The 17,877-nt window shown below is 38.0% G+C and overlaps 1 protein-coding gene across 1 annotated transcript in view; it reads right to left on the bottom strand.

Annotated features, from left to right (window-relative positions):
- Vps13b (vacuolar protein sorting 13 homolog B) overlaps nucleotides 1–17,877 on the bottom strand; it is a 408,041-nt gene that overhangs the window by 311,331 nt on the left and 78,833 nt on the right. The window contains exons 18-19 of the mRNA XM_051202586.1: nucleotides 4,420–4,554; nucleotides 3,535–3,708 (exon numbers count right to left, since the gene is read on the bottom strand). Of these exons, the coding sequence (XP_051058543.1) occupies nucleotides 3,535–3,708; nucleotides 4,420–4,554 (309 nt within the window). The remainder of the gene's footprint in view (nucleotides 1–3,534; nucleotides 3,709–4,419; nucleotides 4,555–17,877) is intronic.

Below are 17,877 nucleotides of genomic sequence, written 5' to 3'. Positions count from 1 at the left end.
TTAGGATTTGGCTATAACGCCAGTGACACCCAAGCACAGATGCACACATTCAATTCAAATCCAAGTTCTTGTTCAAAAGACTAGTCAAACTCACATTGAAACTGGCTCCATAAAAATATTTATGAGTTCCCTACTATATCCTAAGTCATGAACGTGGTTTGTATTTCCAAGGTGAGTAGAAATTATGTGTTTTAAAATGCCCTGAATAAAGAAACAAAAATACACTACCTTTAAGGAGTAAAATAAGCCTAAAAGAGTATTTCTTTAAAAATCAAATAAATACAGGATTAACATTTGTATTATTTAATGTTTTTTCTTCTTTTACACATCAATCCAAGTTCCCTCTCCCTCCCATCCTCCCATGTCCCCCACTGCCCCCCCATCCCATCCTCCATCCACTTCCCAGGAAGGGTGACGCCTTCCATGAGGGATCATCAAAATCTGTCAAGTTATTTGGGACGTGATTAACATTTTACACACAAATCCATAAAAATACCACCAAACATAAATCTAGTCATGATTGTGCGAATTTCCTTAACAGCATGAGAAATTATAAAATGTAACCTGAATGTGCCCCAAGTGTCACAGAAAATTTTTTTTCATACCAACTTGTTTTTAGACTGTTTTAAGACTTTGTGAGAGGCAAATAAATTTTGTAACGCTAAAAATGGTCTTTAATTATAAGGCATAATGCTAATATTGCTAGGAAAAGACTGCATTATTATTTAAATATGCTTGGTTTGTTAAATTATTCTAATTCTGTATGTGGCAAAACAAAAATTTGAATACTAACTCAAAAGTAAATGATACAGCATGGATAGCTGTGCAAGGGCACTTATTATAATATATATTTTTAAAGCATGATTAAACAGATGTTAACAAAGGTGCTTTAGTGAATCACAAGGGTGACGGACCTCTCTGTACAGGGGTAGAGAAATCCAAAGGCCAAACCAGCCACTTTCCAGTTTAGTAAATAAAGTTGTGTTGGAATACAGTCACTTCCGCTCATTAATGTTCTGGCAACAGACATCTTTTTGCTATAGGAGCAGGACAGTTAAGAGGCCATTTGATTCACAAAGACACTCTCTGGCTAAAGATACTAGGAAAACTATTTTATCCATAGATACCATCTCACACTTGTATCAGTCTGGGCATAGCAGACTACTATGATGAATGGCCTTGCTCTGTAAAGAACATAATTCCTAAAGAAGCACAGTGCTCTATTTTATTAGAACGTATTAACGGTCAAAGTGCTTCATCTTATTGCAATCCCATGTACGTGTACATGTGTGTGTGCAGGTGTGCGCGTGTGAGCATGTGTGCGTATGATGGGCGTGCGTGCGTGCATGTGTATGCACGTGGGTCCATGTAAGCATGTGTACCATTTCTTTCTCCATTCATCTACAGATGAGCATGTATGCAATAGGTGCTGATGCCATAACTTGACTTCATTAAAACTGTGAAAATAAACAGGAGCACAACGGTATCTCTGTAGTAACCCAAGAATGACTCTTTAAGGTACATACCTAGAAATGGTATAGCTGAACCATAAGACGGTTCCATTTTTAACTGTCAGCAGGAAATCTCTGAACGGACTCTCACAGTGAGTAAACCAATCTACATTCTCAGCAACACTGCATTACCATTCCTTTCCCCACACCCATGTGAACATTTGTTCATGTCTTGTGACTCACAAAAATTCTGAAAGGACACGTACAACTATCTTTGTCATTATTTCCTCAGCATCATATGCATACAGCATTTGTATTAGAGTCTATATTGTTAAAGAAAAATGTAACTCTGACAGGGATAAGACACAATTCCAGTGTAGTTTAGATTCAGATTTTCATGATGGCTAAATCTCCTGAACATATTTTCACATATTTATTGGCCTATGTACTTTATCATTTAATAAGTATCTGTCCCATTTGCTTGCCCTCTTACTAACTGGATTATGTGCATCTCTGACATTGTGTTTTCATGTTTAGATATTTCACATGTTAACGCTCCTACACTCCCTGTCAACACTAGGGAAGGGTTTCTGATTCTGCAGTGGTGTCTTCACACCACTGACTGTTCCTCTGCTGTACAGCAACGTTGTTAATGCCTGTAATCATACTGATCACTTGTTCTGTTATTCCTGGGCTGCTCTGAGTCCCATGGAGCAGGTCCTAGCCTAGTCCTGTTTTGTTTGTTTGGTTTTGTTGTTGTTGTTGTTGTTGTTTTTGCTGTGCAGAAGCTGACCAACTTCATGTGACCATATTTCTCAATTGCTCAACTGTTCCTGTTATTCCTGGAGTCCTAAGGAATCGATAGGAAGTTCAGTCCTTCCACCTCTCATGCATTTGGAGCTGAATTAAGATAGGGTGAGGAACAGACATCTACCTTTGGTTTTCTGTTGTGTGCAGATTCAGTTTTCAACAGCAGCATTTTTTAAGGGGCCACCATTCTTTCTCAAGTATGTTTCAGTAACCTTTGGGGAAATTTGAACTGCTGTAGCTGTGTGGGATCCTCATTGCTCTTCTGTCTCATGGGTCTGGGACTCTGCTGATGTGCTGGCAGCACATGGTTTTATAAGCAATCCCTTCTTTCTGGAGAGGACACTCTTTGCCGGCATCATGGCACAGCATTTTAAACTAGCCTTCCAAGCAACTCATTTCCAGTTTCTACAGAGACTAATGACGCACCTGTACGCAGACTGTAACAAAATTTAATTTTACATGTCTACAACAGTCCTGAATCTGTAGCCACTTGCTTCCCTAGTACCTATACACACCTACTGTCTGGAAAATTATAAATCTTTTCAAATTTTGGTATTGAAAGTATTAGCATGTGCTTGTCATTAATATTTATCGAATAATGTCAACAGAGCTTTTCTGTCCTATACAAGCTCACTGACGTCATAAGGGACTCTCACTTCCAGCCTCACTGACCACCCTGGGTTTACCAAGAACAGCACTGTGTGCATGGCTAACACTGGCCTCCGTTTCTCAGCTTTCTTCCTTGGTCCCCACTCATCCTTCTGATACTGCCTCTCGACATAACAGAGGAGAATCGGAATAGATGGTGGTACCAAACAACAAAAGCACAAATTAAGAGATGAAATCACAACTTGTGAGTTCTTTGGATTTTTTTTGATTTTTTGAATTTCACTATCAACTTCTTTTACTTTTTAAAAAGCTAAAAGTCGGCCAAATGTGTGGTTTTAGTATGTTAAACTGTGGGTCACAGCCAAAGTGCTGCAACATTAGAAACTCTATATCACAGAAAAGGCTGTAATCTAACACACACACACACACACACACACACACACACAATTCTGTGGTTACATGTTACACATGGAGTTTGAATCTCTCATAAAATCATGATTTATAAACACTTCATTTATCAATACTGATATGAAATAAACAAAACTTTTGAAAAGCATACTACAGAGTATACCCCAGCAAACAGAAACTGACTTAAAAGCCTGTACTTACAGGCATTTCTAACAGCGAAAACACAAAAGAAGGGAGCCGAGAGGGCTGCACGTACCAGGGTGACGGCAGTCGTCCATGGACTGGGGAACCTGGACGGTAAAGGCTACCAAATCGGGAGCTAAGAGTGATTCGGGCTTTCTGCTTTCATTAAGCCACTTGGTGCTATGGAGGTCTCTAGTGTCAGAAGGACCCTGAAGCAAAGGGATCAATTTTTCTTTCCCACTGTCACCTGAATAGAAATATTGGTTGAAAAAAAATAAAGCAAATTTTAAATTTTATATTTATGTAAAATACAGTAGTTTCACAATGCTTGTTCTTAAACTATACCACTGAAGTAATGATTAAGTAAGAGTTGCCACTTTTAACTGTCTATCCCATTCATCTAAAGAGTCACTAAAGCTATTTAGCTGTTAAAGTTTTGACATTTTGCCAATGAACATAGAACATGTTCAGAACAGTTCATAAAATGAAATGACAGAGATATACTTCAGCAAAATATGAGGGAATTTAAGTTTGCTGAAAGAGCTACTAATAGCTTAAGGAGAACATTACAAAACAAAATGCTGAAGACAGAGGATCGCAAATACAAACTTTTTTAATACCCAAATGTGGTATTTACACCTACTATACTAACATCTTAATTCAATATTTAATAGTCATACATTATCATATCACATCTGTGTCAAAACTGCAACAATATTCTTTTAAATTTCCTCATGACTACTGTCAAAACCATGTGAAGTTCTTCAGCATAAATTAAAATTAACTGGTAAGTATCATCCCTGTACTGTTAAAAATACTAAGCATAAGTAAAACAATGAAAAGCCCTGATTCATAGGAACAATGAGTAAATTCTTGTTTCATGAAATGCCCCTTGTAAAAGGCAAGGCCGATTCTCCTACACAGGCAATAAAGTTTTACACGGTCCAGCTGCACATACCTGGGGCTTTGGCACAGATTTTTATTGATCCCACAGTCCCAGAGGCACATCTGACCAATGTTGTACTGCAGTACTTCAGCTCAACATTCTGGATGGAGCCCTCAAGAGTTGGCAGGGGATTCTTAGATTTCACACCTAATAAAAGAAAACTGCAAATGTACTAGCTGATTGAATTTAAATAATTTTTATATTCCTTCACCAAGGTATTTAAAGTTAATTATACTTTAATTATCTACCTCAGATGTCCTTCAGTATTTGTGTTAGGTTTCAGAATTCAATATTTAAAAGGTAAAAGAACACAATTTTAAAATAAGTGGGTTGAACTCTGATAACTGCACTTATTACAACCAATCTTGATTAGTATAACTCAAGACATGAAAATAAATGGATAAATCATTACACACAACTCGAGCAAAATTAAAAATCATACTTAATTTCATAAATCACAATAAATTTTACATTTCAAAGACGTTTAACTTATTTGGGCACAGATATTTACAAAGAAAACTACCTGAGTAAGGAGAGAGTAGGAAAAAAAAAAAAGGCCAAGATAGTATATAGCTAAATACAATGTCTTATAAGCAAAGAGGTTTTAAAGTAACAAAAAAAAAAAAAAAAAGGTATTACAATGGCTACTGGATGCTATTTATTAATATATAATAATTGAGAAACTTTAATTTTAGTTGCCAAGCCTGATTTTGGTCATGAAGCAGAGGGGAGATCAGAGAAGCATAGAAACCTACAGAATATAATACTGATGAGGAAAAGGTGAGGTGAATTAACATCTACTCAAGACTTACTATGTGTTATTTACTAAAATGGAGATGGAGTCAGTCTCCACACAAGACCATAATACAGATATTGCTATCCTCATTTTCACTGCATAGATTGGAAGTAAAAATAATCAGTTCACATTTACTGAGGACTTGTGTTATGCAGACAAAGAAATTCATTTTCACAGAAGACTATATAAGTGTTACTATCCTCACTGTATGGATAGGAACATCATGAATTAGAGGTGCTATCTGAATTTTGCACCGTTCCTGAAAGGTAATAAACTAAACAAGGTGTTAAACAAACAAGGTCATATACTAGGACCCCGCCCAGAAGGGGACAGTACCTCAAAGACTATTGGCTGAAAAAATTCCCACAGGCCACATATGTTACAGAATAATTCCATCTTACTCTCACTCATTTTGAGTATACTCACTAACATCCGGGAACACTATTTCCTTTCTTTCACCTTAAATTTTAGTGAAACACAAAGTATTATCTTTCAAGTTTGAAGATTCCTTAATTCTATATGATTTTAAAAATAAAGTTTCTGGGTCATATTAAAATTTCTTCTAAATTCTCATGTTTAACTGTAGTGTATTATTGAATACCTACTATCTCTCCAGAACTATATGAAAGTCTTCCTAAGCAATGGTCAGGAATTACTATGCTAGATGATTCCCAAATGATAGAGAGAAGAGCATATTGGAAAAACTTCCCGCATACTAACACTCATTTCTGAAAGAAGTCTTACTGTTCTAATCTACACCTTGCCCACTGTCTTGGTTGATTGATATTTGTCAACCTAACACAAGCTAGAGTCATCTAAGAAGAAAGAATCTTAATTGAGAATATGCCTCAATTAAGACTGACCTATAGGCAAGCTGGTGAGGTGCCGTCTTACTGTCATAGGTGCGATCATCCCTGGGCTGGTGACCCTGAATGCAGCAAGAAGGCAGGACGGGCAAGCCCTGAGGAGCAAGTCAGTGAGCCACAACCTCTGCTACTGCTCCTGCCTCCACGCTCCTGCTCTCCTGGAATTCCTGCCCTGACATCCCTCAATGATGGACTGTTACAAGGAAGTATAAGGAAAATAAACCCTTTTTGCCCCAAGTTGCTTTTAGTCATGATGTTTACATCAGCAGTAGAAACTCTAAGACAGTCATTATATACTGTGTATCAATTAATTGCTAATGTCCCATATTTAGAATGTGTTTTATTTATACTACTTATCCTCAGAACAGAAGTTGACCTGAGCTCTGTAACAGATTTAAAGGACGTATGAAGTCAACAAAGTGGTATCCAAATGTGTATTTCTCAGGTTTTCAAATTCCATGACAGGAAACACTTAATATCCAAGAAAACTAAAGGACAAAAAAATGTATATAATCATATTGCTAGCAATATAGTTATCATAACATCAGACTTTGTCTGAACACTTAATTGTGCCTAATTTATTTATCCATCACACACACAAAAAAAAATAAGAAAGCTATTGATATTCTGATTTTACACTACTGTGCTTGCAAGATGTTATAATCAGAATATAATTTACCTTGATTCAAACACTGTCACTGTTCACTGTCTCTCAAATGTTCTTATTTGTGTAAGAATCCTACAGAGGTGTGTCTTGCAAGTGGTCACAGCTGTTCTAATAAAGATGGTACCTGTTACATGCAAAATATAAGGTTCTACAGTGATGGCTCATTGGTAGAGTGCCTGCAGGCATACATATGGGGTCTGTGGTGGTTCGAATAGATATGGCTTCCACAGCTGTGGTTTTGAATGCTTGGTGATGAGAGATGCCATTCTGTAAATATGTTTCTCATACTGGTTAATGAATAAAGCATTGTTGACCAATAGGAAAGCAAGATAGGCGGGACTAGGGGACAAGGGGGATTCAAGGAAGTGGTAAGGAGGAGTCAACATGGAGAGATGGGGGAGAGCAGACTCTCCGGTAAGATGAGACCACATGGAAATACTTAGATTAATAGAAATGGGTTAATAATTAAGACAGGGCTAGCCGATAAGAAACTAGTACCTCGCCAACCGAATTATATCTAATACAGGGTCTCTATGTGTATTATTTGGGGCTGGCGCTGCAGTGGGTCCAGGCCGGCATGAAAAACATACTTGCAACAATATGGCGCCCAACGTGGCGCTGCGGTGGGACAAGACCAGCAGCAAGAGGAAAAACCTTACTTGTTACAGCTTGGCCTACAGGCAGTGGCACTATTAGGACATGTGACTTTGTTGGAGTACATGTGGTTTTTGTTGGAGGAAGTGTGTCACCGTGAGGACCAGTTTTGAGGTCTCATATGCTCAAGCTATGCCCAGTGTGGGACAGACACAGTTCACTTCCTGTTGCCTGTGGATCATAAAATACTCCCAGCTCTTTCTCCAGCATCATGTCTGCCTGCATACTACCATGTCCCACCGTGATGAGAACAGACTAAACCCTCGAAACTGTAAGCCAGCCCAATTCATTACTTTATTTTACAAGAGTTGTAAGGGTCTTGTGTCTTTTCACAACAATAGAAACCCTAAGACAGGTCCCTTCTTTTTGCCTGCTCACCCTTGCCTTGCCAGAACACTCATCCCTTCACTGGCATTGGAACCTACTTCTTTGGGGTTCCAGCACATACACAAGACCAGCTGAGACACACAGTCATGTGGGACTGAGCAACTACTAGATTCTTGGACTTTCCATTCACAGCTAGTCATTTTTCAATTTGCTGAACTACAGCCTGTAATCTATTCTAATAAAATATATATATATATATTTGAGAGATTAGATAGATAGATAGATAGATATAGACAGACAGACAGACAGACGAAAGACAGATTGATTGATTCATTCTGTAAGTTTTGTGACTCTAGAGAACCCCGACTGATAGATATAGCGTCCTAGGTTCAGGCCTCAATATTGGAAAGAGAAGTGTGTGTCTGGGGGGGGGGGAAGTCATCTAAGAAATAATTCAATACAATAGCATTTGCCATAAAAAATGTATATATGCATTTCTGCTAGCTAGTGCCCAGTGCTAGAGTAGCAGCTCTGCAGACCTTCTGAGATAACACCAAAAAAGACAAGCCTAAACACATAAGAGCAAAGATAGGCAACATACACAAGACTAAACAACAAAAAAAGAACATCAAACATCTCAACAGCTTGCTGAGAGCCAGGAGGAAATTAAGCCATGCTCTGAAACACTATAGAAAAATAAATATTGGTCTAAAACACTATACCCAGCCAAATTATCAATCTCAAGTAAAGATGTGCTGGCTAATTATCAACTTAGCATGACCCAGAACCACCCCAAAAAGAGCCATACTGAGTAATTATCCCGATCAGGTTGGCTTGTGGCCATTTCTCCGCACAGGGCAGTTGCCTTGACTATGGATGGCTCCATTTTCACTGTGAGGGCCTGAACCATGTAAGTGCAGAGAAAGTTAGCTGAACAGGAGCAACAGTGAAACAGGCTGCAGACCTGATGCTGTAAGAGTCGTTGCCTTGAATTTCCATTAATAAAGTATAACCTGGAGTTGAAAGGCAGATACGAACCCTTCTTCTCTAAAGCTGCTTTGTTGTGGGGGAGGAGGGGGAGCTATCAGGGTGTTTTACCAGAACAGCAGAAATGAAATTAAGATAAAAGTAAATATAAAAAAACAAGCATTTCTTCAGACGGGCCAGATACCTTCCTGCAGTAGAACATAGTAACTGTAGAATATTGCACCCCAAACCCCAAGAGAAGAGTGTTCATCCAGAAAGAAAAGACCTATCAAAGAAACAGAATGCAACAAAAAAAGAAAACAGAAAAAATGAAAGAGAAATTTGAAGACAACTTAGATTTGGAATGAGAAGCAAACAGATATTGATAAGAGGAAAGTGCACTAAAAGTCATTCCAAAATTAAGGCACACACTTGGAATTTCTATCAGCTTTTTTAAAATTAATAGAAAATATGTACAGAAAACACTAATTAAGCAAGAACAAAACTAGCCACATAAATTCTAACAAAATTTTAAAAGAGAAAATTTCAATTATCACATGTAGCACTATCCATAGTCTTAAAATGCTTATATTAGATACAGATACTGTGATATAAAATGTCCAAATATTTAGGAGGAACATATAGTACTGATCCTAAAAACTAGACCCTTGCTAGCAAGGACAAATAATATTGACTAATATTGACGAAGAGAGGAAGGGAGGGAGCGAGGGAGAGAGGGTCAAAGGGAATATTAAAGATGGTAATTGAGTTGATTTGCAGTGGGAAGATAACTCAGATAACCTGACAGGACATGTGACTTGGAAAAAAATCTTTAGAGACAGAAAGGAAGAAAGAGAAAAAGTCAAAGCCACTGTCAGAGAAACATGATACTGATGCCTCTGGAGATGGGGAAGGAAGGGGACTATGAGCCAAGAAGAGCTGATACCTCAAAAGCTAGAAGAGGCAAAGGAGGCCTGTCCCTAGAGACTATAGATAGCAGACCTATTGACACCTGATTTTATCTGAAATTTATTTCAGTCTTATTTACATACTAGAGAACTGTAAGAACAAAAATGTGCTGTAAGGCTGTAGAGATGGCAAAGCAATCATTACATGTGCTGTTTCTTGCAAAGGAATCGAGTACCCCAACCAGGCAGCTCACAATCACCTCTAGCTGTAGATCTAAGGAATCCAGTACCTCTGGTCTCCTTGAGCACCTACACTCATGTATTCATATATCCCAATGCATAATTTTAAAAAACAAATTTTAACTTTTAAAAAATGCTGTTCTGATAAAAGTTATTGGAGAAGCAACAGAGAATTAAAATCCTTAAACCCAATACCTAAAAATATATAGATGAGGAGGCTGAAGAGATGGCCCAGTAGTTAAGAGAACTGGCTGCTCTTGTAGAGAACTTTGGTGCAATCTCCAGCCCCTACATGGCAGTTCACAAGCACCTGTAACTTCCCTTCTAGGATATCTGATGGTCCCTCTGGCCTCTGAGGGCACCAATGACAGACACATATGGTACACAACATGCATGCAGGCAAAACATACATAAATACATACATACATAAATAAAAGACTTTGCTGTAAAAACTTATATAATACCTAAACACAGATAATTTTAAAAACTGTATTAAAGCATACTGCTTAAGAATTCCCAGTAAATATTAAAAACAATTGCCTCTAAAAGGCATAAGCAACCCAAGAACTATACTTTTCCTATTAAGACAAAATTATCATGTTATAAAACTAAATAATATGGATACTCAAGAAGCCAGAGCTCAAGCTTCATAAACAAAATATAGAAAATGATAGGAGAGAATACCAATAATAAGGATTTCTAAAAAAGAAAATAAGGAAATTATTCTAAAATGTGCATAGAAAAGATAATCAACTTAGGATTATTTAAGAACATCACTCAATTATAACAAAGTAATAAGCTTTCAAATAGTTAATTTTATACTAAGTAGTGAACATTCTTCCATGGGAAAAATTACAGGAGAAACTTAAATGAGATGAAGACTGATAGTGAGGAGAAGCACGTAGCAAGAGGCTGAAGAAGCGAGAACAAGTAAGGTAAACAGAACTTTAAAAAAAAATAGTAAATTCTAAGAGTCAGCAGGTGACAAAGCCTACAAAATTCCTTCAGGACAAACAAGAGCGTCAAAATGGGCAAAGGGCCTCACCCAGCGGCCCACACTTGTAATCCCAGCACTCAGGAGACAGAGGCAGGAACACGGTCTCAAATTCAAGGCCAAGCTCATACACATAACAAGCTCCAGGCTAGCTAGCACTACACACCAAGACCCTGTTTGAAAATTGGGGCTGGGCAAGGACTTGAAAACACTTCTCCAAAGAGAATATCCCAATGTCTGTCTAGCTGTAACGTGGGTATTTTGGTCTTTTCATACATCTCCACTTTTCCCACTCCCCTTGTAACCACCACCTTACTGTCTACTTGAGTTCTCTCACTTAACATGATCTGGGTAAGGCTCACCAATATTGCATCTCTCTCCATACTGTTGTCATTTTACATTTTGTTGAGCCTTTGACAAGTTAACACAAGGCAGAATAAGTTCAGTTGGACTATGTTTTTTTGTTTTGTTTTTTATTTGTTTGGTTTTATTTGGAGAAATTCCATTTGCCTACTTTCCTTTCATTGCCTATTCTTTGGGGTTTGTACCTAAAAACAACCACGTCCACGCTTACACCATGAGGCTTTCCCTTTCTGCTTTCTCCAGGATCTTCAGATTCGCTCTTGCATTTAAGTCTTACTCCATTTAAGCTATGTAGCACTTTCCATTTCTAGGATAATTTGCCACACAAATGTAGGGGATATTTCAAGATATGTACTACATCAGGTAACTGACATGGTATCATTGATCATTTCCTTCTGGTGAAAGATGCAAGATCCTGGCAAGGCTACGCTCTGGTGAGGCTGTGCCCAGAATGAGCATCTAGAATTCAAGGACAACTGAGGTAACAGAATGAAACTAAAGCTCAAAACAAACACCTCTCTTCTACATAACTTTGAAATACTTGTTCTTTTTTAGCTGTATTCCTATTCCCCTATTGTGCCACAGAATACAAAGATATAGCTTTTCTATCAACCTGTATTTTAATGTTAAGATAAAATTTCAAGAAATAACAAATCATTACAAAAATCAAGACATAGAAACCTAAAACTTGTGTAAACCAAGGAGCATAGCTATGGAATATGTGTGTAAACCAAGGAGTATAGCTATAGTGTGTGAGTGTGTGTGTGTGTGTGTTTGTGTGTGTGTGTGTGTAAGCCAAGGAACATAGCTATGCAATATATATATATCAGGAAGCATAGCTTAAAATACAGGAACAGGTTTGGCTGAAATGAGAAATCCATGCTGCAGTTACAAACTTCAACTTTCTCAGAGACTGACAACTACCTCGACTGAAATAAAGAAAAGGACGGTAGGAATCTCAGCACCAGCAGCTTCCAACCACATTACAGAGAAGCAGAGTTCCCTGAAGAGTTACCAGGACAGACCACATCCCTCCTGACCCACAAAGGAATCTCATCAAAATTAGAACTACATCGATGGGTTTGTCTTCTGGCCACAGCAGCTTCAAACTGAAGTCTTCCAATGCCGAGAAATTAACATGCCTAGGGCTGTCACACGTCAAAGAGGAAGACTTGAAGACATTCTTTTAAACTACTGATGAAAATAGGATTTACCAAAAATTGGCAGAACAGGGCAGGGTGGTGTGAAAAGGAAAGTTAAAGGCACTAGATCTCTGCATTAGAAACACAATCAGCCCATGCAAACAGTGTGAAAGACAAACACCTAAATGGGGGGATGAAACAGAGAATCCTAATAGGCACACTTAAATTTCCTAGATGACTTCTAGCAGAGGTATAAGAGCAATTCAGTTAGTGAAGGTTACTGAATCCTACACTCAATAATAGAAAAAAAAAAAAAAAAAAAAAAAAACTAGAGTAGAAGAAAACTCAATGCATACAATTCCTTAAAAAATTACAGCAGGAGGCCAGGCAGTGGTGGCGCACGCCTTTAGTTCCAGCACTCAGGAGGCAGAGGCAGGTGAATCTCTGTGAGTCAGAGATGAGCCTGGTCTACAAGAGCTAGTTCCCGGGCAGGTGCCAAAGCCACAGAGAAACCATGTCTGGGGGAGGGGGGATTTCCTAACCTAAATTTAAAAAAACAAACAACAACAAAAAAAAAACCCACCCAATTTATAAAGGACCCTGCCATACAAGAATGAAAACGGACGTAGGATGTCGAGAAATGACATTCGAAAGTCACATATCCAGCAAAGGAACATTATCTAAAAAGTATAAAGATTCCTCAAAACACAAAAATAATAACTTAATAGACATTCCACTAGGGAGATTTATAAATAGAAGACAAAGACATAAAGGTGGGAAGATAGAAGGGTGAGGGTAAATCAGAGATGGGGGAGGGGGTGGATGGGGAGATAATAGGAACTTGGCACATTCGTATTGCGTTGTATACATGTGTAAAATATGTGTCAATACAAAGACATGTATCAGCATTGTACTGCATTCAGGTAAAAAGCAAGCACAACCATAATATCACAAGACAACTACCCCAACATCTAAAACAGAATCATATGCTGGTGAGCATGTGCAGACACTGGAGTCATATAGTAGTCATATAATCAGATGGAGAATACACAAGCATGTACAGAAATTACTGAATGCACTGACAGTTTCTTCAAAAACTAAATATACAGCTACAACGATACTTGTAAGTAGTGCCCTTGAACATTAATTGAAGAGAAGCAGAAGATTGTGTTCTGAACATAAATATATTTATAATTTCCCAAAGCTGTGCTTTAACTTTATCAGGTACTATTTATTATAGAGCAATAAAAGTTTTCAAGTCTCCAGAAACTCACACTTTCGATTCCATTCATATGATGTCTCCAACAAGGAATCCACAGACAGGGAGCAGACTACAATCAGAAACAACTAGTCCTAGTAACAAGAAGGGGGAGGGAGAGAAGGAAAGTGTGGAGGGAAGGGGGATGGAAAGGACGAGGGGAGGGACCAAACTATATCAATGATAGATTAAATAAAAAAGCATTCATTCAAAGGTTTAAAGATTAAGACAATTCTAAAATATACTAAATCAGTATATTCTTGATTTAATGTTTAGTTCAAGTGGAAGAAAATTTCTTTGTGAAGGAATGGTCATTGTTTAAATAGATGCATATTCGCTATTCTAAGTAAATCAAAGTATGACAAAAAAGGAATAAAGAAGGTTAAACATACAGGTATAGCCTGCAAATCTTTGTGAGCAACATAGTTTTGCTGCTTATCCTAAAATGTCATCCTGTGTCTTAAAACTTGTCCAAATGTAACATTATAAAATACACTTTCTGGAGAAGGGGTTAAAACTACAAAGAAACACTACTTAGTAAGTCTTTCAAAAATGTTTCCAGCCAGGCAGTGGTGGCTCACACCTTTAGTTCCAGCACTCAGGAGGCAGAGGCAGGAGGATCTCTGTGAGTTTGAGACTAGCCTGGTCTACAGAGCTAGTACCAGGAAAGCCAGGGCTATACAGTGAAACATGTATCATTTATCAAAAAAACAAAACAATATGTATATGTTTATAAAAGATGTTTCTGGAAGTGGCATTTCCTCCTCAATAAGAACAAAAGTACGAAATTTTACTGCATCCCTGACAGTGTTTTCTAAACAAGTCACAGAAGAGCTGCACATCCTGCGCAATGCTAGCATGCATTGTTTCCACTAAGTAAGCACTCATTCACTATTGCCTACCAGACATTAGCGAAACGTTTACAAGAATACTTTCAGCTTCTTAATCCTGCACAACTGAGGCTGAATGGTGTCTGTGGAAGCAGTCACCTCATCAGCAGGCTCCTGTGAAAGCACCTGTCTGACATGCAGGACCCAGTGTCCCTTCATCACTGACAGGAACAGTGTATCCATTTTCCTCCTTGTGGAATACTGCACAGCACACTACCAGAGCATAAAAAGGCTCTGATTAGTCCTCTAGCCTGCTTACATACTTTTTCTACTGCCCTACAAATTTATTTTATTGAGGACATCAAATAAAAAAAAAATGTATCATGGTGATCTTGCATCCTTAATAAATACATAATGCAGGTATGTGTGATAAGTATATTTGAAATATAATTGCTGAGATAGAACAATGCTTAGTCAGACTTTGGGAGGCTCTAGTTGAACAGCCACTATAAACAGCATTTCCTCAGAACATAGCCGAAGCCTGGGAGAGCGGCTGACCATCTATGGAACCAGCTAGAGCTTGAGAAGCACTGCTGTGGGGATGCAGCCAGACAGAGCTGGTGCTGACCCGTGAAGAGCCTGGACAGCGGAAGCTATCATCAAACTGCAGCAATCCCATACCCACCAGAGCCCCAAGACATTTCCAAGCGGAAACATCTCAGTCACTGCCAAAACTATCTAAAGTGAAGTAATGAAGGCTATTTTAAGTCTAACAATGGAGAAAATGTGATATGCTGTTTCAGAGCTCAGAAAAACCTAAAATTGGGTACACTAATAAAGACTGAAGGGAATTACAGAAATGGAGAAATAAGTGATGTTTCATAGCTATAATAAGATAACTTAGGAATACTGTAACACCTGCCTGAATATTTTACAGAGACATTAACTTAGAAACAACAGTTAGCACAAGTGAGTCAGGCAAGGGCTCCAGACTGCCCCCTACTGGTGCCCCCATAAGTAACCTACAGCAGTACAACACAACGAGTGATAAACTTGCCAACAAAGCAAAACACCTGTGACAGGTGCGGAAAAATTCCAAGAGCTACAAACATCATGCACACCTTAAATAGCTATTATTTATTAGATGTGAAATAAAGCACAGGGAGAATGCAACATATTCATAAACATGAATCAAAGACATAAAACAACACGTCAAAAACAGCAAACATGAGATCCAGGATTAGGCAAAGCTTGGTTTAAAAGAATGCAGTCTACAGGGGGCCAGCAAACATCTTTTTCTGGTGGGGTACAGAGAAATGTTTTAGTATTTGCAATATGCAGAGTTGCTGTTGTATTTATTCAATAGTTACACTATTGTCACACAAAGGAATCACAGAACACAACTGAATCAAAAACTAAATAATAATGATTGCTTTTGCTACAGTCAAAGACAGTGGCTAGGCTGGGTTTGACCTACGGAACACACTTTGTCCTCAGGCAGTTAGTTATTCTCAGCCCTGAGTCCATGTGAGATCTCAACTCTCAGTCCATGTGAGATCAACTGGTATAAAGGTAGGGGTACTGGTTGCTTTTGAGATCAGCTTCTAGAAGATTCAGGAGATGGATCTGCAAACAATGACACTTGCATTTCAAGAAGGAAAGCCAAAGTTAGAATCTCCAGTAAAACATGCAAGGACTGCAATGTATGTCTGTAACCTCAGCACTGGAGACAGACACAGGCTGATCCATCTCAGGAACTCTCTGGCCAGCCAGTCCAAAAAAGAAAAATTCAGCAAATGCCAGGTTTAGTGAGAGACCCTGTCTCAACAAGGGCAGAGAGCAAAGGAGGAAGATGCCCAATGTCCTCATTCTGGTCCTGTTTGTATAACAAACAAGCATCTGCATGAGTACACACACACATGCGCGCGCACACACGCACACACACAAGCACACACACACATGCATATATAGTACACTATCAAATTTATTCACACAAGGGGGTAAGGGGGGGGAGATCAGCATCAAAGCTGTAGGCCCAGATACTCCAAACTAAGAGGCCCTGTGTAGATTTTGCCCATCAGTATATATTAGAAACGCATGCAAACATCAGACAAACTTCTCAATACAATTTTTAATCTAACATAAACAATGACTTAGATAAATCATACTATTGGTCATTAAAAAACTAAGGAGACAATTAACTTCCAAAAGCACTAATATAAACAAAACCAGGATCAGATTTCATACATAGAACTGTGCTTTGAAAATTTACACATAAAGACTCATTATCTATACTAAAATATAATAAATTTATATAAAATATAAATGTAATAAAATATAAAAATTATTGAAATAAAAGGCAAAATGAATAAATCAACACACATTCACTTAGGGTTGTGAATCAATGCAGTAGACCACATGAGTTCTGGGTGATAACATAGGCAACTGTTTTACATCCTATGTGCCACACAGACATGAATGAATGCATACAATTTGAAACTCCTAATCATATGTACATATAAGTGTACTAAGAGTATGTATGTATTGTTTGGTGATTTACAATTATGAGATACAAAGAAGATGAAGTAAACTGTCTTCATCCTATTTGATGCAGTCTGCACTTATACAGCGTGATACTGATGCTTACATAAAATTGCTTACATAAAATATTCTGTCAGCACTAACATTTATGGACATATGGAAATTGTGGCCACACCTTTAATACCAGCACACAGGAGGCAGAGGCAGGCAGATCTCTGAGTTCAAGCCCAGCCTGGTCTACAGAGTGAGTTCCAGGAGAGGCGAGTCTACACAGGAAAAACCTGCTTTGAAAAAATAAAAAGGATTTATGGACAAAAAGATAAATATGCTCAATACTAATACTATTATGGAATAATGTTCTATAGCGTGACTATTTTAAAGAAAAGCAAGCACCCTTCCACCTTATATCCTAATAAGTCCAAGAAAACAAAATCAAAGAAAAGTTTTTAGATACATATATTCAAAAAGTCTTTTTGCTATGCAAGTTTTTGTTTTAAACCTACTTTAAAACATATAACTAGCCCTCACTAATTTTTAAATGCATTAGGAATTAATTTGTGGGAAAATAGCATCTATGAATGCCAGTTGTACTTTTCTGGAAAGACAAATGTAAACCTATTTAGTAATCTGATTTTTCTCTTTCATCTTGTCTCCAATTTCTGTATAGATTTATAATGTTCATTGTTTCAAATTTTAACAAATCACCTAATGGCAGAAAGGAAAATATGTTAACCTTGGAATTATTTGCAGTTGGAGAAATCCTTTTTGTCTGGCCCGGGCAGGGCCTGCGATCTGTTTTAAACGCAGATTGCCTGTCTTTCGTCTGACAGCCACCAAGCTACACCAATTACTCTGCCTGTTCACCTGTTTGCAGCTGCATCTGTGAGCTAAGGCTCTGCAGTTTGACTTGAGCAACCA

This window comes from Phodopus roborovskii, unplaced genomic scaffold (assembly GCF_943737965.1).
Source record: "Phodopus roborovskii unplaced genomic scaffold, PHOROB, whole genome shotgun sequence".
In the NCBI taxonomy this organism is placed as follows: domain Eukaryota; kingdom Metazoa; phylum Chordata; class Mammalia; order Rodentia; family Cricetidae; genus Phodopus; species Phodopus roborovskii.
Note: the sequence above shows the minus strand (reverse complement) of the source record. Positions and strands in the feature narration are given on the sequence as shown.